General features: G+C 42.1%; 1 protein-coding gene across 1 annotated transcript in view; it reads right to left on the reverse strand.

The window, feature by feature from the left end:
* Window positions 1–22,458, reverse strand: part of TM9SF2 (transmembrane 9 superfamily member 2) — a 72,314-nt gene extending 49,856 nt beyond the window's left edge. Inside the window, exons 1-3 of the mRNA XM_079778970.1 lie at window positions 22,125–22,458; window positions 9,324–9,391; window positions 7,205–7,298 (exon numbers count right to left, since the gene is read on the reverse strand). Coding sequence (XP_079635096.1) covers window positions 7,205–7,298; window positions 9,324–9,391; window positions 22,125–22,295 — 333 coding nt within the window. The 5' untranslated portion in view covers window positions 22,296–22,458. The remainder of the gene's footprint in view (window positions 1–7,204; window positions 7,299–9,323; window positions 9,392–22,124) is intronic.
* Window positions 22,459–26,719: the final 4,261 nt, after the last annotated feature.

Below are 26,719 nucleotides of genomic sequence, written 5' to 3' on the forward strand. Positions count from 1 at the left end.
GCTCGAGTTGCACCAACTTTTTTCTGTACCTTGAATACACCACGCAAGCACAACATCTTGGGACCATTTCATTTGCTCCTCTCTTTACCTAAAACATCTTCCCATCAGATATTCACATGGCTCACTCCCCTACTTGCCTCAAATGTCTTTTGCTCAAATGTCACCTTCTTAGTGAGACTCTCCCTGTCCTGTTTAAAATTACAAATTCTCCAACGATCTTCTCTGATTTGTTTTCAATAGCTTATACATGAGCAATTTATACACTATATATTATTATATATTTTAGTAATCATTTTGTTTCTTTTTTTCACCATCAGAATATAAGATCCACCAGAACAGATTTTCGTCTTGTTCATTGCTATATCCCACACCTACCACAGTGCCTAGCACATGAAAGGCATTCAACAGATGTGTTAACTGTAGGAAGCTGTTATAGGGTTAAGCCTCGGACTGACCTGCTGGCAAAGTCGCAAACAAGTCCCAGCTTGGAGGGCACAGTCCTCTAAGCATAATTAAGCTTGATCTTGTAACTGCTCCCTAGATCTTTCCTGGGTAGCTAATGGGCTGTGGGAGGGGCAGCAAGTGCTGCCAAAACAAGTGAAACTTACAACAACATTGTAGATTACCTTGTTTGTCCCTGATTATAAAAAAAGCCTCAGCTTTGCAGTCTGGATCTGTTCTGTGGCCTCAGCAAGGCACAGAAGATCCACCTAGACCAGTGATGGGCAACGTTTTGAGCTTGGTGTGTCAAACTTCGCCAAAAAACTGAGCATAACTCGGGTAGTGTGTCACTTTGAGGAAAAAACTAACTCCAAGACTCTAGTCGCAAATATTTCATCCTCAGGAGCAGCAAATGTTTCATCCTCGGCATGCGGCAGCGTGTCATCAGAAATGGCTACGCGTGTCAGTGCTGACACGCGTCATAGGTTCGCCATCACTGACCTAGACCCAGCTTTTTCTCTTTGTCTATTATTTCTCAATCCTTGGCCGCCTCCCCTTAGAACTGGTTCATTCATCTCTCTTCCCGCGCGGGACGCGAAAAAGGGAGATCCCTGCCATGTTTGGCCCCTGCCGCATCAGGCCCCGCAGTTAACTAGTGAATGAGTGAATATCAATGGTGAGACTCTGAGTTTATGACCCTATGAAGTGTGGCTCCAGCTTCACATAACTCACACAATGTCTTACACTGCTGTTCTTCTGACCTCCACTAAAAATCATAGGTAAAAAATGGCAAAACAGATTTGGGGTTTTGTTTTGTTGCTGGTCGTTACCATTTCTTTTAAAGTGAAATTCTTTGAAAATAAAGGACAAAGAATCAATACTGAAAAATATAGATCAATACATTTATGGCTGGCTTAAAAAAAAACTGATCTCTTGCCTGGCCAGTGTTGCTCAGTGGTTGAGCATTGACCCATGAACCAAGAGATTCCTGGTTTGATTCCTGGTCAGGGCACATGCCTGGGTTGAGGTCTCGATCCCCAGTAGGGGTCATGCAGGAGATAGCCGATCAATGATTCAATCTTATCATTGACTAGAGGCCCGGTGCACGAAATTCATGCACTGGGGAAGAGTGTCCCTCAGCCCAGGCTGCACCCTCTCCAATTTGGGACATCCCTCTCAAAATTCGAGACCGCTGGCTCCCAACCACTCGCCTGCCTGCCTGCCTGATTGCCCCTAACCACTTCTGCCTGCCAGCCTGATCGCCCCCTAACCACTCTCCTGCCAGCCTGATCAACACCTAACTGGCTCCCCTACCGGCCCTATCGCCCCCAATGGCCCTCCCCTGCAGACCCAATTGCCCCCACCCAATTGCCCCCACCTGCCCTCCCCTGCAAGCCCGGTCACCCCCAACTGCCCTACCCTGCAGGCCCGGTTGCCCCCAACTGCCCTCCCCTGCCAGCCTGGTCCCCCCCCTCCCCCCAACAGCCCTCCCCGGCCGACCTGGTCGCCCCTAACTGCCCTCCCCTGATGGCCTCATCGCCCACAACTGCCCTCCCCTGCCGGCCATCTTGTGGCAGCCATCTTGTGACTACATGGGGGCGGCCATCTGTGGCAAGGGTGTGATGGTCAATTTGCATATTACCTCTTTATTATATAGGATGTTTCTCTCTCTCTCTCCCTTCCTCTCTGAAATCAATAAAAAAAATATGTTTTTAAAAAAACTACACTTAAAAAAAAATCTGATCTCTTAGCATTAGGCCTAAAAGAAGGGTCTTTTGCATGAGCAAGGCATGGTCTTTACACATAAATAAACGTTCCCTGAGGGGAATCCTACTAAGGGGGGAGGGGGGACAGTCAGCCCCAACGGGATAAAACTTCTCCATGGGTTTGAATATTCTGCTGCTCTTCCCTATTTACTGCTGTTAAGGGCTCTTTACTACTAGAGACTCTTGCTGTCACCTAAGTTCACTAAAGGTGTTACTAATGTTCTTTCCCCTTTCCATCATTTCTGAAGGCCAAGAGACAAATACATAGAAAGCTAGGGCTGAGAGACCATAGGAGTATTTTAAGTTCACTGCACAATTTTGTTTTATTTTGTTAATCCACACCCAAGGATATTTTTTCATTGATTTTTAGAGAGAGTGGAAGGGAGGAGGAGAGACAGAGAGAGAAGCATTGATGTGTGGCTGCCTCTCGCATGTACCCTGACCAGGGCTGGGGATCAAGCCTGCAACAGAGGCACTTGCCCTTGACCAGAATTGAACCTGAGACACTTCAGTCCTTGGGCTGACACTCTATCCACTGAGCCAAAAGGGCTCATTTCAAAACTTAATAAATATGCCTGAAAATTACCCTATGCTATAAAAAGGAATATAATAACTCCTAAAGTAATATTTTAAAATGTCACATTGGGGAAATATTACACAATTAAGATACTTGCCTTACTCAATACAACTCATGTCCACACACTTGGAGTTCCTCCTTTCCCAATGACTTCATCCCATTAGACCTTCAAATCTATTGTTTTTTTAAAATTTTTTAAATTACTGGCATCTTTAGGGTAGAAAATCTCAAATTACAGTATTTTAAGAGACTATACTAATGATTGAAAACTATAAAAAAACTTGTGAATTAAGCGTGCATAATTATGTGTCTTCTCTCCCAGAGCTTCAGGTGTAGGTATAGTGCTAGAGGGAGTGAGAGGACTAGTGGGACTAATCAAGGCTTGGGGATTTGCTGAACAGATAGATGCTCAGGTAATGAAGTGCCAAGGGAGACAGATGAGGTGCTTAGTGAGAAAGTAGGGAAGGCAGCTAACCATAGGGTATAAGCCATAGGAGAAGAATGTGAAGCCAAGAGATAGAACTGTCAGGCGGAGAATAAAACTTGGGGTCAAGCCATTAAAACGAGTGCTCAGCCTGCTTGGGTATGGCTCAGTGGTTGAGTGTCGACCCATGAACCAAGAGGTCACTGGTTTGATCCCTGATCAGGTCACCTGCCTGGGTTGCGAGCTTGGTCCCAGGCAGGAGGCATGCAGGAGGCAGCTGGTTGACGTTTCTCTCTCATTGATGTTCCTATCCCCCTCTCCCTTCTTCTCTCTCTAAAAACCAATAAGAACATCCTATCTCAGTGATGGCGAACCTATGACACGCGTGTCAGCACTGACACGTGTAGCCATTTCTGATGACACACAGCCGCTGAGGCGGCCGCACGCCGAGGATGAAACATTTGCTGCTCCTGAGGATGAAACATTTGCGAAATAATGTTTTTTCCTCAAAGTGACACACTACCCGAGTTATGCTCAGTTTTTTGGCGAAGTTTGACACACCAAGCTCAAAAGGTTGCCCATCACTGTCCTATCTAATAAAAGTAATATGCAAATTGACCATCACTCCAACAGAAGATGGTCGCCCCCATGTGGTCAAAGATGGCCACCCCCATGTGGACACAGCAGTTGTAGGAGATCAGGCCTGCAGGGGAGGGCAGTTGGGAGGGACCAGGCCAGCAAGGGAGGGCAGTTAGGGGTGAACAGGCCTTCAGGGGAGGGCAGTTGGGGGGAACCAGGATTGCAGGGGAGGACAGTTAGGGGTGACCAGGCTGGCAGGGAAGGGCAGTTAGGGACAATCGGGCTGGCAGGGAAGCAGTTAGGTGTCGATCAGGCTGGCAGGGGAGTTGTTAGGTAGTGATCAGGCTGGAAGGCAGAAGCAGTTAGGGGCCAGCAGGCAGGCAGACAGGCAGGCAAGCGTTTGGGAGCCAGCAGTCCTGGATTGTGAGAGGGATGTCCAACTGCCCGTTTAGGCCCAATCCCACCAGGCAGTCAGATATCCCTCGAGGGGTCCCATATTGGAGAGGGTGCAGGCTGGGCTGAGGGACACCCCCCCATGCACAAATTTCGTGCACCAGACCTCTAGTATATGTGTGTGTGTGTGTGTGTGTGTGTATATATATATATTTATTTTTTTTTAATCTATCTATATAAAAGGCTAATATGCTAAGTGTCCTACCGTCCGACTGGTCGCTAATGAAATGGAATTTTTGGACTTGAACACATGGTGTTCCCCTGGGCAGATTGGTTCCTGGGCTCTTTGTCCAATAGAGTCAAAGAATGAATCCATGAACAGAAGGTGGTATAGCAAAGGTGGAAATTTATTGAAGAACAAGTACAGACTCCCACGTGGAGAAAGGGAACAGCACAGAGTCCCACATGGGGAGGGGGAAAGAGTCCCACAAGTTCCTTTTTCCTACAGCTTATAAAGGCTGTAGATCTTTGTACCTTGATATCCCCTCTGATTGGTCACTATTCCCTCAGACTGGTTACTATAGTAACTTCTGAGCTCAAAGGTGAACCTCACATGGGACATGTGAGGTTTTCCTCCCCTCCTTCCTTATTGTTTTCCTATTCCTTTTGGGCTTTCTTCTCCTTTTGGATGAGGGGCTTCCTTCCCTTTATTTTGTAAATATAGACCTTCTGCTATTCCCAGCTCCCTCATTCTATAGGCATGTACCTGATGCAGCTTTTCAGCTTCCCTATTCTATGGAAATACATCTTCTGCTGCTCTGCAGTACTGTGCTTCTTCCATGGTCCCCTTAATTTCTAAAATTTCCTAAACCTGTCTTTTTCACCCCCCAAAATTCCTGTTTCACTATGACTCGCACTGACCACCAGGGGGCAGACGCTCAACGCAGGAGCTGCCGTGACACACACAGGCCATTTACAGAGAAATGGCACTGTGGACCTGGCGCCCACAAAGCAACACTCAACTTCCCCCAAGTGGGACACAGGCCCCGCCACCACCCTGGAGTGACAGCCCATCAAATTGCAGCCAACGCTACTGAGACCCCCATGGTGCAAAATGTGGCCCACAGCCCAACCCAGCCCAGAAACGGTGGCTGTGGGCGTCGGGTAATGACGTCACATCGCAATGCCCAACTTCTCTCCCTAGCGACTGGCCTCCTTGCAGTTTCTTCAGCCCAGGAATATGACTTGCTTTATAGCCAGGTGCAAACATTTTACACTTTAACCAAATATCTGTGAAGCGTTTTCCCGTGCCTCATATCATTTGATCCTCACAGAAGTCCTATAGTAGGTAGATAGGAGACTCGGTAGAATCCTATTTTCATTAGTCAGAAAATGAAGATTTAGAAAGTTTAGAAACTTGACCTGACTGAAAAGAAGAAACGGTGGTACTTAAAAAATGACTTCAGGTTTTCTCACTGCACAGAATATAGTCAAACACTGCTACAGTTAAATATTTTACCCTTTATTCTCCCTGCGTGATCGACAATAATAATCTGCTTCATGTTGATATTTACTGCTGTGTTGCTGACAATTACCTGAAAGAGAAGTTGGGGTGCTTCACTGGCCTGGAAAAAGTTTAGCTAAATCAGAAAGCAGGTCTAATTAAGTAAGTTTGTTCTATATCTATAAAAGGCTAAGTTGACTCACGCATGCGCGATACATATAAAGCTCTTGCTAGTGCCAATTGCATGCGTGTGTTTCAACCTGTCATTGTCGATTGTGAATTTGGTTGACACTTCTATTGTAGAGAAAGGGTGAATAGCGATATTAAAATATTTCTTCTAATTAATTTCTTTTCAATGTGCACGAATCCGTGCACCTGGTCACTAATTAAATAAAAAATAAAATAAAAGGAGTGCTCATGTGAACAAATGACCAAGATAGAGAGTTAAAGAAAAAATGCACTGTGCAGAATATATTAAAACATATCTAACTTTACTTATATATGCTTGTCTGTGTGTAAAATGTCAGGAAAGATTAACCAAGAAACTGATGTGAAACTGGAAGGAAGAGATTTAGTTTTCATTTTATATTCTTCTGTACTGTTTTTTTTTACTAGTATATGGTGATACATTATTATTATAAACTAGCTTAATTTTTCTAAAAAAGAGAGACCATTATTTTTTGTGCAGCAGGAGAGCAGATGTAAAATGAACACAGGACTGAGCAATATAGAAGGATAATAGACTTAAAAGATACTAGATTTAAAAGGTAGAATAATTTTGGGTGATGATGAGTATGTATCTTGAAGAGAATATCTTATTGTGCATAGATTGCTTTAACTGATGCCCTAAAAATATAAAGATGTTCCAAATATACTTTCAATGGTCAAAACAGAAGGGCTAGCTTCCCAAAAACCCAATGAAGGAGTCAAAGCCCTGCTGTATTTGCTAAGAGAGAAAGTCTATGGACACCGTGCCCGAAGAGAGGAAGGAGATGTGGAGCAGCTGGGGGCTACTTTTCATGACTGAAGGCTGGGTTCCAGGTCCCTCTGTAAGGTGAGGCAGGGGTCTGAGCACTAAAGAACAGTGCTTGTTAAGACAAACTTATCCATGACATATCGTGAGAAGGGGAGGGATTCTTCTAAACTGTAACTTTAAGAAACTACGTATTTCTGCCCGGCTGGCATGGCTCAGTTGTTGAGCTTTGACCTATGAACCAGGAGGTCATGGTTCAATTTCCTGTCAGGGCACATGTCCGGGTTGCAGGCTCAACCTCTAGTTGGGGGCATGCAGGAGGCAGCCGATCAATGACTATCTCTCATCATTGATGTTTCTATCTCTTTCTCCCTCTCCCTTCCTCTCTGAAATTGATAAAAAAATATTAAAAAAACAACAACACAAGAAACTATTTCTGTATGCAAAAAAGAAATGAATTCCTCTTTAGTTATGAGAGCCAAGTTATCTCAACATTTTCTTTAAGGAAAAAATTGCAATTAAATAACATATAACACTAAATACAAACCTTATATGGTGAAGGTTCAATTCTTTCCCCAAATAACACCTGACCAAGATTTTCAGATGGGCGTTTTCCTTCAGATGCTTGACAAAAATCAAACCTGGAGGAAAGAATATTTAAGTTTTTAAACATAAATGGAAATAGTGAAATAAAGACTAGGTGCTGATCATTACAGCACTTCTAATAGATGAATAAGAAATATATTCATACTCCCAAGTTCCATGTACCACATCACCCCAAAACCAAAAAAAAGCCCCAAACATCTGAAAATTGTACCTTAGAATGGTTTGATTTTTAAATACTTACAATGAGATGTAAATTATAAAATTTTTATGACTGATACATTGTAATTTATTTTTTTCATTCCAATGGTAAAATGATTTATATCCTTACTCTTCAAGTGAATTTTACATAACTTATCTCCTTTTAATTTTCTAATCCAAATCTTTACTTAATAATGACATTTCAGGAAGATGTGTCAATTTTCCCTGGGTTTCTGCCTCATCCTGATTTACTGGCCAACACATCCCAAATCTGAAAAGCATGGCTAGAGAGACTCTCTGGGACCGGAGTCAGCTGTAAGCTTCTCTCTGTGCTATATTCCTTTGTATAACTAACCAGATTTTAATAAAGTTTTGTTTAAACATTACAGCCTACTTTCAACTTTGCTATTAAAAAACTAAGAGACAGCCCTGACCAGTTTGGCTCAGTAGATATAGTGTCAGCCTGCAGATTGAAGGGTTCCAGGTTTGATTCCAGTCAATGGCATGTACCTCGATTGCAGGCTCCATCCCAGGCCCCCATCAGGCTGTGTGGGAGGCAACCAATTGTTGTGTCTCTCTTACATTGATGTTTCTCTCTATTTGTCTCTCCCCTTTCCTTCCACTCTCTCTAAAAAATCAACGGAAAAATATCCTCAGGTGAGGATTAACAAAACAACAACAACAACAACAACTAAGAGACAATTCTGTGTTCACACTGGAATGATATGGAGTACTTAAGACCAGCACAGTGATGGCTACAAATCAGTTAGATCCCTAAGAGGAAGATGAATCTCAGGTGATCAAAAAACTGGGACTGGGAAAGCCCAAAATGAAGACTCTCCATCTACTAGATTAAGAGATCCATTGAGTTTTCCCAAGAATATTCACAAAGATTTAAGGAGAGATGTTTGTTTATATAATAAAACAAATAAGAACCAGAAAAAGCATTCAAGTTTCTAGTAGTTTAATATAAATTATGGTTCATCTATTCATGAATTTTGTACTCTCTTCTCATATATATTTAAGAACATGAATTCTTATAGGATAGTCTTACTTTTTTGTGTGTATATTTTTTCCTAGAGTAAACATTGTTTTTTCCAAAAATTCTTAGATACCAGAGAAATTTAGAAGACAACTAAAATTTAAGAACTATGCTCTACACCAAATAGGATATAAAGTGGTCAAATGCATAAAGGGTATTATGCAGCATTTTAATAATATTAAAAAATGGAAATAACCAAATGTTCAGAAACAGAGAATTAGTGAAACAAATCATACATGGACACAAATCTCCACAAAGGAATAACAAACACCTACTAAAAATACTGAGGTAGTTGCGTATTATCATGAAAAGATGCCCACAAAAGATTCAGTGAGAAAACCAAGGTGCAAATCAAGTATAATAGCATGAACCTATTTTTTTTAAATGTATAAATGTGGTTATATAAGTTAGAATATGCAGAGAAAAAATGTGGAGGAGCAGCCATTAAAGTAAGTATTTCTGGGGACTAATTATGTGGCATATAGGATTTTGTTTAAAAATGGGAGGGGGTATTATTAAAAAACTTAAAAAGAACAAAATGGCTTTGTCCAGTCAGATGAAAAAGAAAATCCCTTGTTTTAGTTGGTGCTTCTATTGTATTGCAGTGACATAAAAAACACATTTTACATTTTAATAATCAAGACTACCCATTTAAAAATGTTTTCAGGCCCTGTCCATTGTTAAAAGCATGTAAATTTATATATATCTGTTTATTTAACAATGTGTTTCCTATACATCTGTGGAGAAAATAAAATTCTAGGTGCACAAAATTCTGATTGGTCACATAAAATTTTATATAAAAATCAAGCTGAAAACTTACGCCGTATATTCATAAGGAAGAACAGATTCCACCGAGTCAAGCCTGTTCACGAATAGCTCTATGTCAGACTGAAAATAAGGAAACACAGAATTAGAATATAAACAACTGAAAATAAAAACTTAAATCATGCTTAGAATTTAAAATGAATTTGATATGTATAAAATGTGAAATTTCATTATAACCAACCCACTGTAACAATTCTCTTATAAAACCATTCACTAAGTGGGACTTATATACATTTAAATTACACCAAAATAATTCTTAAGAGGTGCAAATGTAGCCAATATTTTCCAAATGCCTTTTAAGTTCTAAAATTTTTAAAAAATAAATAAGATATTTTAACTAAACCATTCACCATATCAATATAGTTTTTTAAAAACCTGATTTTTAAACTCAGTATTTCATTCTGCAGCACAAAAATTATTTTTATATTTTAAATGTTTTAAAACATTCTCATTGCAATCAAGACATGCTTTCAAGTTGGTAAGAAATTTCTAGATCAGCTATACTAGAAATAGAATCCCATGCACTTGTGTAATGGTAAACAAACAGAAGATGGACAACGACAACATGAGCTAACTTTAGAGGGCTGCTTTGATCAATTTGAGAATGCTGAACTACGTGGTATTAACAACAAAGAAAATTACAAGACAAGATCAAGTTCAACAATGGGGGAGGGAAAGAAAAGCTGCATCAGTTTCCTAGGAAATATGGGCTAATTTAAAGCTACATCTTCTTATCAAAGCTCCCAAAATTTCTCCAAGGTGTATTTCAGGTTCTTTTTTCCACAGAACCTAAAACACATGCCTACTCTCTTAGCAGGAATTCATTGCTATACATAACAGAATTCTTTAGTTGAAAAAGCAAGTAAGCAATTGGTGTGCTAACCAAAAAGAACTAAAAAGGAGTTATTTACTTGGGACAAGCTATTTTTATAGTTAGCCTGCTATAGCTGCCTCTGGAGCCCGTGATCATGAGGCTCTCAGGAATGGTATAAAGCCACATTTGTCATTTTGATCTCATTCACTAGTGTTGTCAGCCCATTCTGTATACTTGTTAACATCCCAAAGCAAGACAAGATGTTTGATGTACAACAAACAAATAATACACTGCCATGGGAAAAGCAGCAAAACATAAGAGGCAAGAGTACAGACTCTGAGGCCAGTTTGCCTGGGTTCAAATTCTACTTGTGCGACTTCAGTCAAGTTATTTAACAATGTGTTTTCTCATGGGTGCTTAAGTTTCCTTATTTGCAAAATGGGGATAACAGTATTTACCTCATATGGGGTACTGATGAGTTAATGTTTATAAAGTACATCATAAATAAATAAAATAAAATAATTATGATATTCAGAATCAGGACTATCTAAGCTACACTGCTTATCCACGAAAATGTTCATTCAATATTCATGTTGTAAGATGGAAGACATTAGTCTTTATATATAGTACTGAACATAGTGTCATAAACAACTCCTAAATTTCTACTCAAATGAAATTACAACTCAATGGCAAAACCATCTCAAACACACAAAGACAATGTGTGTCTGCATAAAACAGTCAAGACCTTATCACTGGTCATTTTAGCTAAAAAGATAAGCATTATAACATGCATGAATACACAAATATATTAACTGTTGTGAAGGCCAAATTCCAGCTGATGGCTTATAATGACAAAATAATGTTCATTAATTATAATTTTCACTGCTATGAAGATACATCAGAATCCAAATGCATAGCCTACCTAATAAAACGGTAATATGCAAATTGACTGCACCTTTTGCTACGCCCAAGCCACGCCCACCAGCCAATCAGGGCAAGTATGCAAATTACCCAACAAAGATGGCGGTTAATTTGCATACGCGGAGGGAGGGAGGAGTGAAGACTGAAGACAACTTAGAAGGAAGTGGGAGGAAAAGCAGAAAGCAAAGTGGCTGCCAGAGGGAAAGCCTGGGCGGGGCGGAGCAGGGCGGGCGGCAGCGGTGCGCGGGTGCAGGCACGGCGGCCGCAACAGCGGTGGCAGCGCAAGCGGCCACAGTGGCCGCTTGCAGGATTCTTCCTGCAAATGGGCTACTAGTGTGTGTGTGTGTGTGTGTGTGTGTGTATGTGCATATATATATATATATATATATATATATATATATATATATATATAAAGTTATGGACCCTTTTTCTGTTGTTCAGTGAACTAATCAAAATATACCTTGGATATTCAGTTTATCATGACTATTTTTATAGCACTTTCATTCATTCTTCCTTTTTTAAATTGTAAAAATCTGAAAATTTAAGAATCATCATCTCCTTTAAAACACGCTAAGAAATGTAAATTAAAATAATACCTTTAACATAAAATAGAGCAATTTGCAACATTTATAAATATACTACATTTACAATACTCTGTTTTAAATATTGATCCTTATAGTGAAACAAGAAAATTTGAAAAGTAGTAAGAATGTGATCCTTGTAATATGGCATTAGAGCAAATGTTAAAAACTGACAGGAAGGAGAAAGAAAATGAGACACTAATGAGTTTATGTGGTTTCGATAAGGGCAAAAGTATGCTACAGATATCATGACATTCATCCCTAAAAAATATAAATACAGCCCTGGCCAGGTGGCTCAATTGGTTGGAGCATCTTCCCAAACACCAAATGGCTGCAGGTTCAATTCCTGGACGGGGCGTGTACAAGAGGCAACCAATAGATTTTTCTCTCTCACATCAATGTCTGTCTCTCTCTCCTCCCTCCCTACTTTCCTCTCTCTCTAGAAATCAATAAAAAAGAAAACACATCCTCGAATGAAGATTAAAATATAAATGCACACATAGATAAAACAAATAGGGAAAAATATAAACAGCTGTTAACTCTAGGGGCCTTGGTGGATATACAGGTCATCATTATACTATCAACATTTCTGAATTTTGAAAATTGTCACAATTAAGAGTTGAAAAAAGAAAAGGCTTTAAAGTTGAAAACAGACTTTTAGTCTTATTATCAAGCAGTAAGAAATAAGGTAAAAAACTAAACTTTAGGGTGGAAAAATGTTCAAGCAGCAGGAAAGATGACTTCAAAAGAAGTATTAAATGGGGGAAATTATAGAATTTGCAATGTATGTGAAAACTAAAGAACATTAACAACAAATCCTGAGAAACCAGAAGAAATTCATTCAATCAACACATTTATTTAATACAATGTCCTAAACTAGATATTGTAATATAATAGAAAATACATCAATACTTGCCTTCAGATGGGGAAACAAGGCATACACTCAAGAAAGTAAAAGAAAAAGTGACAAAGCTATTTATATGTTCTTGGGGGCACTCATGGACTCACTATAGAATTAAATTTTCTTATCATTAAAATAGCAATATACTATGAGAGGACAATATTTGAGTAATTTTAAGGTCACTTTCCTCTCTAAACTTCTTTATTCCTCATCCAAAAGTTAATTAAGTGCCTCTCCTTCTGGAAATTTGCCTTAAATAGAGAGGGCCAACTCCAAAATATTACTGACATAACTTAAAAGAGCCTTACGGGGTACTTAATTACTTCACTCCTGCTTTCAAAATGTCCTAAACGAAGTTATTACAAGCATGAAAAGTTGTTACATTAAACATTTTAAGGAAGTTACAGATAAAACCTAAATCAAGACTGTAAGTTCTAAAGAAATACTTAGAAAGACTGATTACAATCAACCGTAAAAACTTTTTAATGGAAATATTTTAATTTAATTTAGAGATCTATGGTCTCTCTTCTATATCCTTCTTCTAAATGTACAATTTTATTTCCAGACCTAATATGTCCATTTTACATTTGATCCCAGCTTTGGTCACAACTACATCTATTTTATTGCCTTAAGTAAGGCACATGGGGCCATGCCACAGACTGCATTTTTATATTTCCTTGTTCCTTTGTTTCGTCTTTTATTACATCTTACCTGACTGCCATTACATCTGCCCCACCCCACATCTATAATTGGTTTTCAAAGTAGAAAGAAATCTCAATGAAGAAATTTGACTTTGTACAAGGATCAAAGCAAGTGACTAGTGATAAAAGGGTTTACTATACCAAGGCAGAGCCACAAAAAAAGAAAAGCTTCCACTGTTAAACACCGAAGAAGTATTTACAGTGGCAAAAATTCTGAAGAAGGGAAATCTGACATCAGACAATAAAAATGGTGGAACACATGAATGGGTACTCACGAGCTAGGAGTTACTTGACCAGCAATGCCCAGAAGCTGATCTCCTAGATGCTAAGGTTCTTCCTCTCCCCACAGAAAAGTAAAATTTCAATTTTAGACTATACCAAAGAAAGGAATAAATATAAAATCTGACTACTTAAAGATTACATGGGTAAAGAGGTTTTTGCTGGTGACTGTATTAACTGTGGAGTCCAGGATTGTAAGCACCAGGAATCTCCAGAATAAGGCAGGAGAAGAAGTAGAGAGCGCTCAGGTGGAAGATACAGCAGTACCCCAACAAGGTCAAGAGCACAGACTCCAGATTCAGACACTCCTGGTTTGGCACCTTGGTTTCACTACTTACTAGCTATGTATTCTTTTTTAAAAAATCTATTTCATGTTTATTTTATTTTATTTTATTGAGTTTATTGGGTTGACATTGGTTAATAAACCTATATAGGTTTCAGGTGTACAATTATATAATACAACATCTTTATATTGTACTAGCTATATATTCTTGAGAAGGTTACTCTGTCTTACCCAACTTTAGTTTCCTCATCTAAAAATCACCAGATTGCCCTGACAGGTGTGCTCAGTGATTAGCGTGCCAGCCCTTGCACGGAAGGGTCAAGGTTCAATTCCTGGTCAAGGGCGTATACCTGGGTTGCAGGTTTGATCCCAGGCCCCAGTCAGGGCACGTGTGGGAGGCAACCAATTGCTATGTTTCTCTCACATAGATATTTCTCTCACTCCCTCACATTCCTTCTAAAAATCAATGGGAAAAATACCCTTGGGTGAGGATTAACAAAAAAATAAAATAAAAATAAAAAATCACAAGGTTGTTCTGAGTATCCTCTCTAATAAAATGGTAATATGCAAATTAACCATCACTCCGCTACATAAGCCACACCCACCAGCCAAGCCACGCCCACCAGCCAATCAGGGTGAGTATGCAAATTAACCCCCATCCAAGATGGCTACAGCCACAGAGAGCAAGGTTTCCCAGGTAACAGAGCAAGCCAAGCTTTCCCATAGCCGTTGCAGGCCTAAGCCTCCACTCAAGCTACAAAGTTTCAATTATAGAAGGTAAACAAATTCAAACAAATGGCGGCAGAATGGAGCTTGAGAGAGCAGGCCAGGGTTGCTGCCGGCAACAGGGGAAGCAAAGCTTTCCGCACACCCTGGCCGGGCTCACCCGCTTAAGGCTACAAAGTTTCAATTGTAGAAGGTGAATTAACTGCCACAGAAATGGCTGTATCCATGGAGGGAGTCCCAGGCTTGGCTCCGCTCCAGGCTACAAAGTTTCAATTGTAGAAAGAAAATAAATTCCAGATACCAAGCCTCCGCTTGGGTCACCGGGGGGCATGGCCGGCCTGCAAACTACCACAGACCCCTCGCTCAGGCCGCCCCATGCCCCAAGGGAACCCCACCCTGATCCGGGACACCCTTCAGGGCAAACCAGCTGGCCCCCACCCGTGCACCAGGCCTCTATCCTATCTAATAAAAGAGTAATATACAGATTGATTATCACTGCAACACACAATATAGCTGCCCCCATGTGGTCAAAGATCCTGCCCCCATGTGGACACAAGATGGCCACTACAAGATGGCCAGCAGGGGAGGGCAGTTGGGAAGCACCCGGCCTAAAAGGGAGGGCAGTGGTGAGGGACCAGGCCTGCAAGGGAGGGCAGTTGAGAGGGACCAGGCTTGCAAGGGAGGGCAGTGGGAGGTGATCAACCCTGCAGGAGAGGGCAGTTAGGGGTGACCAGGCTGGCAGAGGAGGGAAGTTGGGGGCAAACAGGCCGTCAGGGGAGCAGTTAAGCATCAATCAGGCTGGCAGCGGAGTGGTTAGGGGTTGATCAGGCTGGCAGGCAGAAGCGGTTAGGGGCAATCAGGAAGGCAGGCAGGCAAGCAGTTGGGAGCCAGCAGTCCTGGATTGTGAGAGGGATGTCCGACTGCCCGTTTAGGCCCGATCCCATCAGGATCAGGATCGGGCCTAAACAGGCAGTCGGACATCCCTCCAGGAGTCCCAGATTGGAGAGGGTGCAGGCTGGGCTGAGGGACAACCCCCTGCCGTGCACGAATTTCGTGCACCGGGCTTCTAGTTAATGATATCATTATTATTAATAATAATAAAGATGACACTTGTGTTACATTTGTGTGCCAAGTTAATATGTGTCATCTTAATCATTATCATTATTAGCAAAGGGCAAAAATAGGTTTGAAAGTTGAGAGTAACAAGAGCAAAGAAAAAAATATTCACACCTTTCATCCAAAGCCTTTCATGGATACTTATTTAATTTTAATGGCAACAGAGAATCACCTTGTAGAATTAACTACAACACTTACTGAAAAGACACGGATATAAAATTACAAAGAAGAACAGGAACTGGGCTCTAAGGTTGACAGCACAGACCAGTCTCTAGAATTTGTGTTTGTGTATGTTGAGGGTACGGGGGGTGGAGCCCATGTCTGTGATTTTGTTTGAGGAGCTTCGCTTTTTGGATAACCAAGGCAGCAGGACATTGCTATTATTATTATACTATAAAGAGGTAATCTGCAAATTAACCCTCACGCCCTCACAAGATGGCTGCCTATGACCAGGCCGGCAGGGGGGTTAGTGAGGGATGACCAAACGACTGAACAAGCTGTATGGAGCGACCAGGCTGGCGGGAGGGCTGTGAGGGGCAACCAGGCTGGCAGGGGGGGCAGTTGGGAGTGACCAGGCCGGCGGGGGAGGGGGGGCAGTTAGGGGTGACCAGGTCGGCAGACGGGGGCAGTTGGGGGCAACTAGGCCAGCGGGGGGAGGGGGGACAGTTAGGGGCAATCAGGCCGGTACACAGAGGCAGTGAGGGGCGATCAGGCTGGCGGGGGGTGGGGCAGTTGGGGGTGACCAGGCAGGCATGCAGGTGAGCGATTAGGAGCCAGTGATCCAGGATTGTGAGAGGGATGTCCGACTGCCGGTTTAGGCCCGATCCCCAGGACCTAGATTGAACCTCGATTCAATTTTAGGATCAGGCCTAAACTGGCAGTTGGACATCCCCCAAGGGGTCCCAGATTGGAGAGGGTGCAGACTGGGCTGAGGGGGACCACCACCACCACCCCCGCCCCATGCACGAATTTCATGAACCGGGCCTCTAGTTAATAATAAGTATTATTATTTAATCCTTATCCAAAGATATGTTTTTCATTGATTCAAGAGAGAGGAAGGGAGAGGAAGAAAGAAAAAGAGAAACATCAATGTGAAAGAGAAACATCGATCGGCTGCCTCCCATACACACCTCAATCGGGATTGAACCAACAACCCAGGATATGTGCCCTGACCAGGAATCCAACCAGAGATCCTTTGGTGCACAGAACAATGCTCCAGCCAGCTAAGCCACACTGGCCAGGGTAGCAGGACATTATTTTACCTGTATTGATCTTGCTTGCTTTCTAACCCTAGCTCTCAGATCCATCATAATGAACAATTACAATATTAAAACAATGTTAATCAAAAATTTTATTTCTGAAAGCAAACTTTCTAACTCAGTTCCATGTCTTTTTCACAGAAGGAAGAACAATTGTTGGAATGTGAATTTATCCTAGTCAGTCATTCTTTCCAATGCCAGATTTTATATTGAAACAATATCAATAACCGCTACACACTGATTAGTTTCCAGAAGCTAAGAATCAATGCTATTATTCCAGAGAAAACTACGAGAACTTGAAACTAAATATCAATAAATAAATATATGTCAATTATATTAACAACATAAATTACATATTTTCTTTAGGTATTTTAAAATCTTCAAGCTATTTCTATGGTCAAATTAAAACAGGTGGCTATACATTCATATTTGTGTCTGTTCAGAGCAACATTAAGAACTGTTTCCTTAAATTTGCCTTATTCCATATTATAGGCAATGGTTCCAAAAAATAACAGACGTACCATTTATTAAAAGCTTCTAAAAATAACTAGCAAGAAAGGAAGTTTAAAAGTATGATAAAGTTTCCTTTTTAACAAAAAGTTACAAATTCATTTAAACATTCTTTTTTTTTTTTAATTCACACCTGAGGATATGTTTTTACTGATTTTAGAGAGAAAGGAAAGAGGAAGAAGAGGAGGGACATAGGGAAGGAAGGAGGGAGACAGACAGAGGCATGGATGTGAGAGAGAAACATCGATTGGTTGCCTCCCATATGAGCCCTGACCAGGAATCGAACCTACAACCTTTTGGTGTACGGGAGGATGCTCCAACCAAGTCACCTCGCCAGGGCTAAACAATCCTTTTTTTTAAAAGCCACCAGTAAGTATATTTGGTCATTTTCCCTTACTGGACAGAAAAGAAAACCTTAATCTTTCATTTAAAAACATGACCTATACATCAAATAGTAAAAGAGTGGCAGATGTTTGGAAAGTTTAGTTGTTAGGTTTGAATTCATGTTGACAAGCCAATAATTACTTTAAAAGCGGCAACAATGAACTAACTGCTCACTAATCTTCAGCTATCAGAATGCCACTCACCACACTTAAGACTCACTCTAAAGCTGAACAGCATGTGGCAGCTAACTGAAATAGCCAAACCTTTTACAAAGTAGATTAGAACCGCACATTTTAACCTGTGAAGATCTATTCGCTTCTGATCAGAGATTTATTCTACTTATTGCAGTCAACTTATTGTCCCTTGATTTTAATAAAGTAAAATGGAGGGGGAAAAACCATGGTTCAATTCTTTATTACTTTGGTTTCAAAAACTAACAAAAAGAAGACAAATAAAGGAATTAAAAAACAGAGAAACCTCAATAGCAATGAATGCAATGTTAAGTGAAATAAGCCAGTCAGAGAAAGGCAAATGCCATGATTTCACTCATATGTGGAATCTAATGAACAAAATAAACTAACAAAATAGACAGAGGCTCATAGATACAGAGAGCAGACTGACAGCTGTCAGAGGGAAGGGGGGAAGGGAGCTGGGTGAAAAAAGTGAAGGGATTAAGGAAAACACACACACACACACAAACTCATAGACACAGACAACAACATGGTGATTACCAGAGGGTACAGGCGGTGGGATGAAGGAGAAGAGTGTATAAGGGAGTATAAATAGTGATGAAAGAAGACTTGGCTTGGGGTGGTGAACACACAATACAATAAATAGTTTATGTATTTTTAAAATGTTTTAAGCACCATCACATAGATATTAAGTTGATAAATAAAAATTTTAAAATATTGTGGAGACATGGAATCATTTAGCTAATGGCATTGGTAAAGCAAACCCATCTCCCTTGGAAGAAACCTGGTAATATTAAACAGAGCTATAAAATTGCTTCTTGACTTTGACCTAGTAGTTTTATATTTGGGAATATGCAAGTAATTCCTGCTAAATACATTCTAGCAAAGCTATTTAAATCTAAATGCCCTGCAAGCAAGAAATGGTTAAGCAAACCATAATATAGTAATAGAATGAAATACTATCTTCTATAATAATAAAAGCATATGCTAATTAGACTGGACGACCTTTGACCTTCCGGACAAAGCTGGGGCTGCAAGGGAAGCCCAGGCCTGGGTGCTAGAGGGAAGTCCGTGCCAGCAGCTGTGGGAAGGAAGGCCTACTCTTGCACAAATTTCATGCATCGGGCTTCTATAATAATAAAAGTGTAATATGCTAATTAGACTGGACGTCTTCCAGACGTCCTTCCAGACAAAACCAGGGCCGGGGGGAAGCCAGTCCGGGTCCTGGGTGCCTGTGGGCTGCCCAGGTGAAGCCAGCCCAGGTCCCGGGTGCCTGCCAGTGGCCGGAGGACGGAAGCCTGGGTCCCAGGTGCCGGAGGGAAGCCAGTGCCGGCAGCCAGGGGAAGGAAGGCCTACTCTTGCACGGATTTTCGTGTATCAGGCCTCTAGTAATTAATAAAAACTAATAAGAATGTGCACTATTATATACATGTAATAACCAAAAAGTAAGCCACAGAATAGTCACAGCATTTATAAATGCTAATACAGATTATAAATTGAAAGTCAGAGCAATATAAGTAGAATTTCATGTTCACTGAACTTGTTCCTCTGCCACTAAACTGGACATAAAATATTTTGCAAGGAGAAAATGACCAAATCCTCAGGGTTCTTTCGACTGTCTCTCTATATACAGTGAGCTAAATGCAGGGCATGAACTTTACAGTATATATAAAGACTATGCTACATAAGCTCTGGCCCAGTAGCTCAGTTAGATTTTCATCCCGATAGGCCAAGGTTGCTGGTTTGATCCCATCAGGGTACATACAAAAATCAACCGATGAATACATAAATAAGTGGAAGAACAAATCGATATTTCTCTCTATATATAAATTTAATTTTAAAAAAGACTATACTACATAAGTTATATTTATGCTGAAGATATCCATACATGTTCCATCTCTACATTTATAAATATTTTACAATATCACAATGATGATAAATATTGTACTTAGCCTCTAAGAAATGCACATCTTTCAAGGGAAGTATATAATAAGCAAATATGATTATCCCCTGTTACACATGGAAAAACTGATGGAAACTATCAATGACCTGCCCTATTTATCCAACTCTTGATTCCCTACTCTAACAGCATCTTCTGGAAATAATTATTCTCATTTCACAACTCCCATTTCTACTATTTAAAATAAGTGCCTTCAGCTTTTTTGAATAGTGTACACAAGACTGTCCTTGACAAATACGGAATAGATGAGAGAAAAAATTTTAATATCCTTAATGAAGCAATTGAAATGTTAAACTGTTTACTGCTTTTCTTTGAGTGGCAGAGAAGAAATATTAAAGTTTACTTCAAGCTCTCTTACCTGTTAGTCAATTTGTAGGGTAAAACAAAAACTGCTAAAAGTACATCTTTCTTCTTGTCAAAGAGTTGTTTCAACTGACCAATATGTGAAAGCAGTTGGCAACAAAGATGAAATCCAAACATTTCAGAAAAATGTGCCTTGCCTGTTTTATTCCTATACCTTTGAAAATTAAAAATCCCAAAGGTCTCTGAAATGAGCCAAAAGTCAACTAAAAAGTAGCTACTTAAAGAAGGACCTGTTGAGAAAACAAAAATCATCTAACTGGCAGACCACCCGTAAATTTCACTCATAATCACTTTCTGAAGTCCATTTCAAATGTCACTTCCTCTCTGTAGCTTTCCCTGAAGGCTCCAATCCACAGATGTTTCCTCATTTCTGTTTTAAGGCACTTTGGATATACATCTTCAATAACATATCAGATTTTGGTAATCTGTTCATAAACTTATATCCTTTATTTTGAGGTTCCTACAAGACAAAGATATGCTTCCTGTCTCTGAGGCACCAGGAATACAGTACACAATTGTTAAATTTAAATACCACATACTAACTTTTAAAGGCTGGTTACTAAAATATTTAGTGGAAAAAAACAGTGTGCCTGTGAGACTAGCTTTTCCTTCCACTTGGAAGCACTATATTCTTCCAGTCAGAACACTCAGAGTGAAAGCTTCTTGCATTACGAAGTATGAGAGTTACAGTTTCAAGTGCTAATATTGACTTCAGTAAACCTTAAAGATCCTTAGACATTTTCAGAGATCCAAATTCTTAAACAGGAACTATAAAATGCTATGAAAAATTTAATAGCTTCTTTAATGCCCTACAATAAGCTCAATATTAACAGCTACTGTAAAGCCTGCAGTAATAAAATAAACACCAGATTTTTAAAATCAAACGTAGTAAATAAACCTATTTATAGATTGTAAAAGTTTGCCAAACGATTATTTGAATTGTTAAAATTAATGGTTTCAAAGAGATCCTGAAACCCAAAATGTTGTTTTACCAACTTAAAATGTGTATGTATATCATTATGCCCTATGCCAAATAATCTAAAAGCTTACTTTTACTTGTGTCTCTTTTGCTAGCAGTTAAACTGAAAACCTTGAGTGTGAAGGTCTTAGAAGATCAACGTTTTCAAGAGTTGCTCTAGGAAGAAAACACCAGTTTCTCCTGCCGCCTGCTCTTTTTAAGTGTTTAAAACAATCTCAGCGAAACTGAATAGTGGAATTATGTATATTAATTTTTTTTACACTTAAAGGGTAGAAACGAAATGTTTCAACCATTACTGCAACTCTTTATGAATGCAGTTTACGCGGTTCAGGGTATTATATTCCATAACTAAGGAACCAACTGTTAATCGGGAAGTTAAATTATCAAAGTCCTAGAAAGACCAAGCTCTCATGACCAACCAAGAGTTCCAGTAGAAGGAAATAGGAAGCAACGAAATAAAAAGTTACTGGAAGCCCTGGTGGTCCACTTGCTCGGAGTGCGTGGCATCGTGCGGAGAGCGAACACTTTCACTCGGGGGACGCTCGCTGCTGAAATGCACGCGTCCAATCCCAGGAAAACTGGATACAGTGGCGGGTGCGACTTGACCTGCCGGACGGGAGGCGAGCCTGGGGCCGAGTCCTCCAGAATCTAAGCCCGTTACAGGGCCATTCTGGGGCCTCCGACCCACAGCGGACCCAGCCCGGCGCTGCAGGAGACGCCTGACCCCACCCACTGCTACGCCCCCTTCCCCTCGGACCCCAGCTTCCCAGGCAGAGGGAGGCTTCCCCTTCTGACACTGCACCTCGAGGTCCACCAGGCCTCACCCACCTTACACTCGTCGCTCTTCTTATCTTCTTCGCAGAAGTTGACCGGTGCCAGGCCTGGCAAGTAGAAAGCGGCGCCCCGACGCGGGCCGGGGGCCGCCCCCAGCAGGAGCAGCCACAACAGCCACAGCCGCGGCCACCGAGGGGGAGACGCCGCCGACCGCCTCGCGCTCATGACGGCTGTTTCGGGGAAAGGGGCAGACGCGCCGAAGGGGTGAAGAGAGAACGAGGGACGGGGAGGCTCGGACACTGTGCCAAAGCCGCCCAAGCAGAGGGAGGCCGGCCCCGCGACGGACAGTTCCGGTTACGCTAGGAGACACCGCGGATCCCGCACCACAAACCGAACCGGACCTCGACGGAGCATGCGCAAGGCCGCCTGCACATGCTCAGTGAGAGCCGCCGCAAGCCCGCTGAAGAGTTTCCGGGACGAAATCCACTTTCCGGGTTTTCGGCGGGCCCGCTGGGTAGTTGCCGGGCGAGAAGTTCCGGCGCTCAGGTTCCTGTTCCAAATTCCGATCTAGAGCCCTCGGGGGCCCCGGGGAGCAGCCCCGCTTGCCTGGCGCCCCCGGCTTGTTGCTTTGTCTCCTTTAAACATCTTGAAATGTTCTCACCGCGCTGCCCGCAGCAGGCTAACCCCTACTACAGAGTTGGTGCTTCGGAGAGTACTTGCTCATGGAGGCGGGAAGAAGGTCGGGAAACACCTGGCTAGGAGCAGGATAAGGAAACAAATGGGGAAGAAGAGCAAATCCTTGCTCCAATAGACAGCTACTCAGAGGTGTCAGCACCAACAGGCTCCAAGCCATGGATGTGTTGGCGCATTCCCGTGTAGGACAGTGACTGCACAGAACAAACAAGACCTCTTAAGAGTGAGTGCTAAGAGGGGGGAGGAAAACGGGAGTAGGCGAATAGAAGCAGCTAGTGTTGACACTTGGCAAAGGAAGACATGGGCACACCCTAGAGCTCAGTGTAGAAAGTCCTAGGGCCCTGGTCGGCAAACTGCGGCTCTTTGGCCCCTTGAGTGTGGCTCTTCCACAAAATACCACGGCCTGAGCAAGTCTATTTTGAAGAAGTGGCGTTAGAAGAAGTTTAAGTTTAAAAAAATTTGGCTCTCAAAAGAAATTTCAATCGTACTGTTGATATTTGGCTCTGTTGACTAATGAGTTTGCCGTTCTGTGTATTTTTCAAGGATAAATTTGCGTTTGGTGACATGAAGTCAATTCAATTAAGCCTTAGAGTTCAGTCAAATACGTCGGGAGAGTGCATCAACTTAACCACTGTAAAGTAAGGGATCAACCCGAGTACCTCCAGCTCAGAATGCAAGAATGGGAAAATTTGCTAAATGGACAATTCTGAAAAGTGTGGAGCCCCATGCAATTCTATCTAAATTGTTACGGGTGTTTGCGCATCCCCTCCCCCTTGGAGAGTTGCTAACATCCATTAAATGTTCAAAGGGATTTATGACCCTGCAAAAAAGGTTAAGAACCAGAACAAAGATAAAATTCTTGCTTGTAAAGGTAGTTTGTGCTGAGAACTCCAGCTTTGGAACTTTAGTATCTAGTCATGTGGCCTTGAGCAAGTTAATTAATCGAGTCCCAAGTGGTAGAACTAATAAGCAGAGAGAAAAAAAAAATGTCCATCTTCTTAAAGTCCTTGTGAAAATTAAATGGAAAAAAAAAAAAGTGGGTTGCCCTGGCCGGTTTGGCTCAGTGGATAGAGTGTCGGCCTGCAGACTCGAGGGTCCCAGGTTCGATTCCGGTCAAGGGCATGTACCTTGGTTGCGGGCACATCCCCAGAGGGGGGTGTGCAGGAGGCAGCTGATTGATGTTTCTCATCCATGTTTCTAACTCTCTGTCCCTCTCCCTTCCTCTCTGTAAAAAAATCAATAAAATATATTTAAAAAAAAAAAAAAAGTGGGTTAATCACTGAACACATTTCTAGGCACAAAGGAATAGCAAACATTTTTACAAAAGCCAATCTAGCAATGGGAGTGTCACTTCCCCGTGTCTGTCTGTCTGTCTCTCTCTCTCTCTCTCTCTCTCTCTCTCTCTCTCTCATTTGAGCAAGTAAATTAACATATTGGTTGAATATCTACTTGAGCTAAGGGAAAGAATTTATAATATTCTGTATTTGATGTCATGAAGATTTCCAGTATAAGAGGGAGAGGGTGTTCTCTTCATTTAGAAAGGGGAAGAAAATGAATATTTTGGTTCACTATCATCGATGTATTCAGTACCATTAGTTCACTGTCTCACTGCCCTCTCACCCCAACCTGCTCCTCCCCATTTTCCCATCTCAGAACATGGCCCCGCTGCCTCCCTACTTCTCAGGCCCCCAACCTGGAAGATCACCTAAATTTCTGGTTCTCTCACTCTCTACAGACAGCCCTTCAGTGAGTGAGTTATAGTCCTTGAATCGCTAAACTAAACTAAGTCCTTTCAATACTTTCCAGCCACACCCCAGTCCAAGTCAAAATCTTAGTTGACCTGGACTACTTCCTGCAATAGCTCCTCGGCTTCCACTCTTACCAAGAGCGACCTTAAAAAAACAATCCTTAAATCCCTCGACAAAGGGAAAATTCTGAGATGTCCAAAATTAAATTACAGGGCTCTGGAGGGTGGAAGAGACCAGAGAGGTTAATCAGTTAAAAATTACAGGCAGAAACCAACAAAAGACTGGTAATACTCCTGAATGTATGTTGAAACGTTAATTTCCAGGTGGCTACTTCCACAATTAACTGAAATAGCCTACAGCCAGGTGCCACGGCATCTTCCAGACTTGCCCACAACCAATCCCAAAGAGCAAACACTTCTTTTTTTCTCCCTACTGGGGATGTGCCTGCAACCAAGATACATGCCCTTGACCGGAATGGAACCTGTGACCCTTCAGTCCGCAGGCCAACGCTCTATCCACTGAGCCAAACCAGTTAGGGCAGCAAACACTTCTTTAGGACCTATCCCAGAACTAGCCCCACTTCACCTTCTCCCACACCCTTCATCTATAACCAAAACAACTCACATTTTTCTTTCCCAGTCCCAGAACAGCAGACGTATCTGTTTTCTCCATCTAGCACTGCTGCTGGTGGTTTAGTCTGCATGCCCCAGAATCTGGTCCTTTATCTGGCTAAGCATATTGCTCAATAAACCCTTTCTTTCAGAAAAGCTTTCCGTGGCAAAAGTTTTTAATATCCTCAGTACCACTCTTCTGCTTAATCCCTGGCCTCACACACCCCTTACCCCTGCTTGGAATGAGTGTGGTTATTTGTTTTTTGTCTCACTCCCCCGCATGTATGTACACTCCATGAAGGGAGGACCTCATCTCTACATCCTGTATCTCTACATCCCCAGAACCTAGAGCAGCCTCTGGTACACAAGTAACCGGAAAGCACTACAGGACTGGTACTGGCCAGACCACAGAAATTCCAGGTCAGAATTTAGAATTGCAGGCTTTCAGCGCTGAAAAAAAAAACACCCTCAGGTTTTCCAGGCAAGGTTCATCTCTCCTCTTCTTACAGAGGAAAGGCAAGTAGTGACTGTTCGCAGCCACTCAGGCTATTCATGGAGGCCCAGCCCGCAGCGGCCTGGGAGGCCAAAGGGGTCCTCAAACCTTCTTCCCTCCAAACCCCACCGCCGCATCAATCTCCCGAGCTCAGCATTAGCAAAAACCCGGAGAAGTGGAGTCTTCCTAAATAGGCACGGTTTCCGGGCACATTCCGGTCCTAGTAGAGCGCCGATCGCGCATGCGCAAGGCTGGCCCGCCGCTCCTAGCTACCTCCTGCCCTGCGACCTCTTCCTGGCTTCCGCCTCCAGAGTTCAGACACGTCACCCGTGCGGCCGGCCTGGTGGGCGGGGCGGGGGACGGGGTGGGACCGCGGGGAGCCGAGCGGACCCCTTATTTCCGGATCCGGCCTTTCCAGGGAAACGCCCACTCCGGTATTTCCCCGGGTTACCTGGCGCCGGCGTCTGAGCGTAGCCTAAGGCGTGGCGTAGGGAGAGGGCTCCGAGCCCCAGCGAGGGCACAGGACAGACTCCGTTTCCTTGTAGGTGCTTCCGCCTGGGCGCGGTCAAGCAGAAGGGCTGGGTAGGGATTCCGGTTCCAAACTAGTATAAATGAAGTTTTCCTTCCATCCTCCCTGAGCCTGATGCTCCCCTTCTGAAAGCACTAATGCTTCTGACTCAATTTTAAAACTCGAGGGATAGGATTTCCCCCCCCTTTCCTCTGCTACAGATAACATTTGCCTATTTAAGACTCTTAATAATTTGGTGTTTCTTCCACTCCTCTTTGCCAAAGTAATTTGGACAGCCGGTTTTTCTGCGTCACCCACAGCTTCTTTGTATTTATTCGCAAATAAAAATTCAGGATGCGCAGTTAAATTTTAATTTCAGATTAACAATGAGTAATTCTTCAGTATCTGTATGTCCCAAATGCTCCATGGGCCACGCGGGTATTTTACTTGGCAACCCACTTCCGTGTCAAGTTGCAGGAAAGGTGGATAGACTGTTAGTTGTGTGCCTGTAAATGAATGGGCTTTCAAGATTTTCTAGAAAGGTAAAAATCACCTCATCTTCAATTTCTGATATAAAATTGCGATAATCCAAAGGA

The sequence above is a fragment of the Cnephaeus nilssonii genome (assembly GCF_951640355.1).
Source record: "Cnephaeus nilssonii genome assembly, chromosome: 8".
In the NCBI taxonomy this organism is placed as follows: Eukaryota; Metazoa; Chordata; class Mammalia; order Chiroptera; family Vespertilionidae; genus Cnephaeus; species Cnephaeus nilssonii.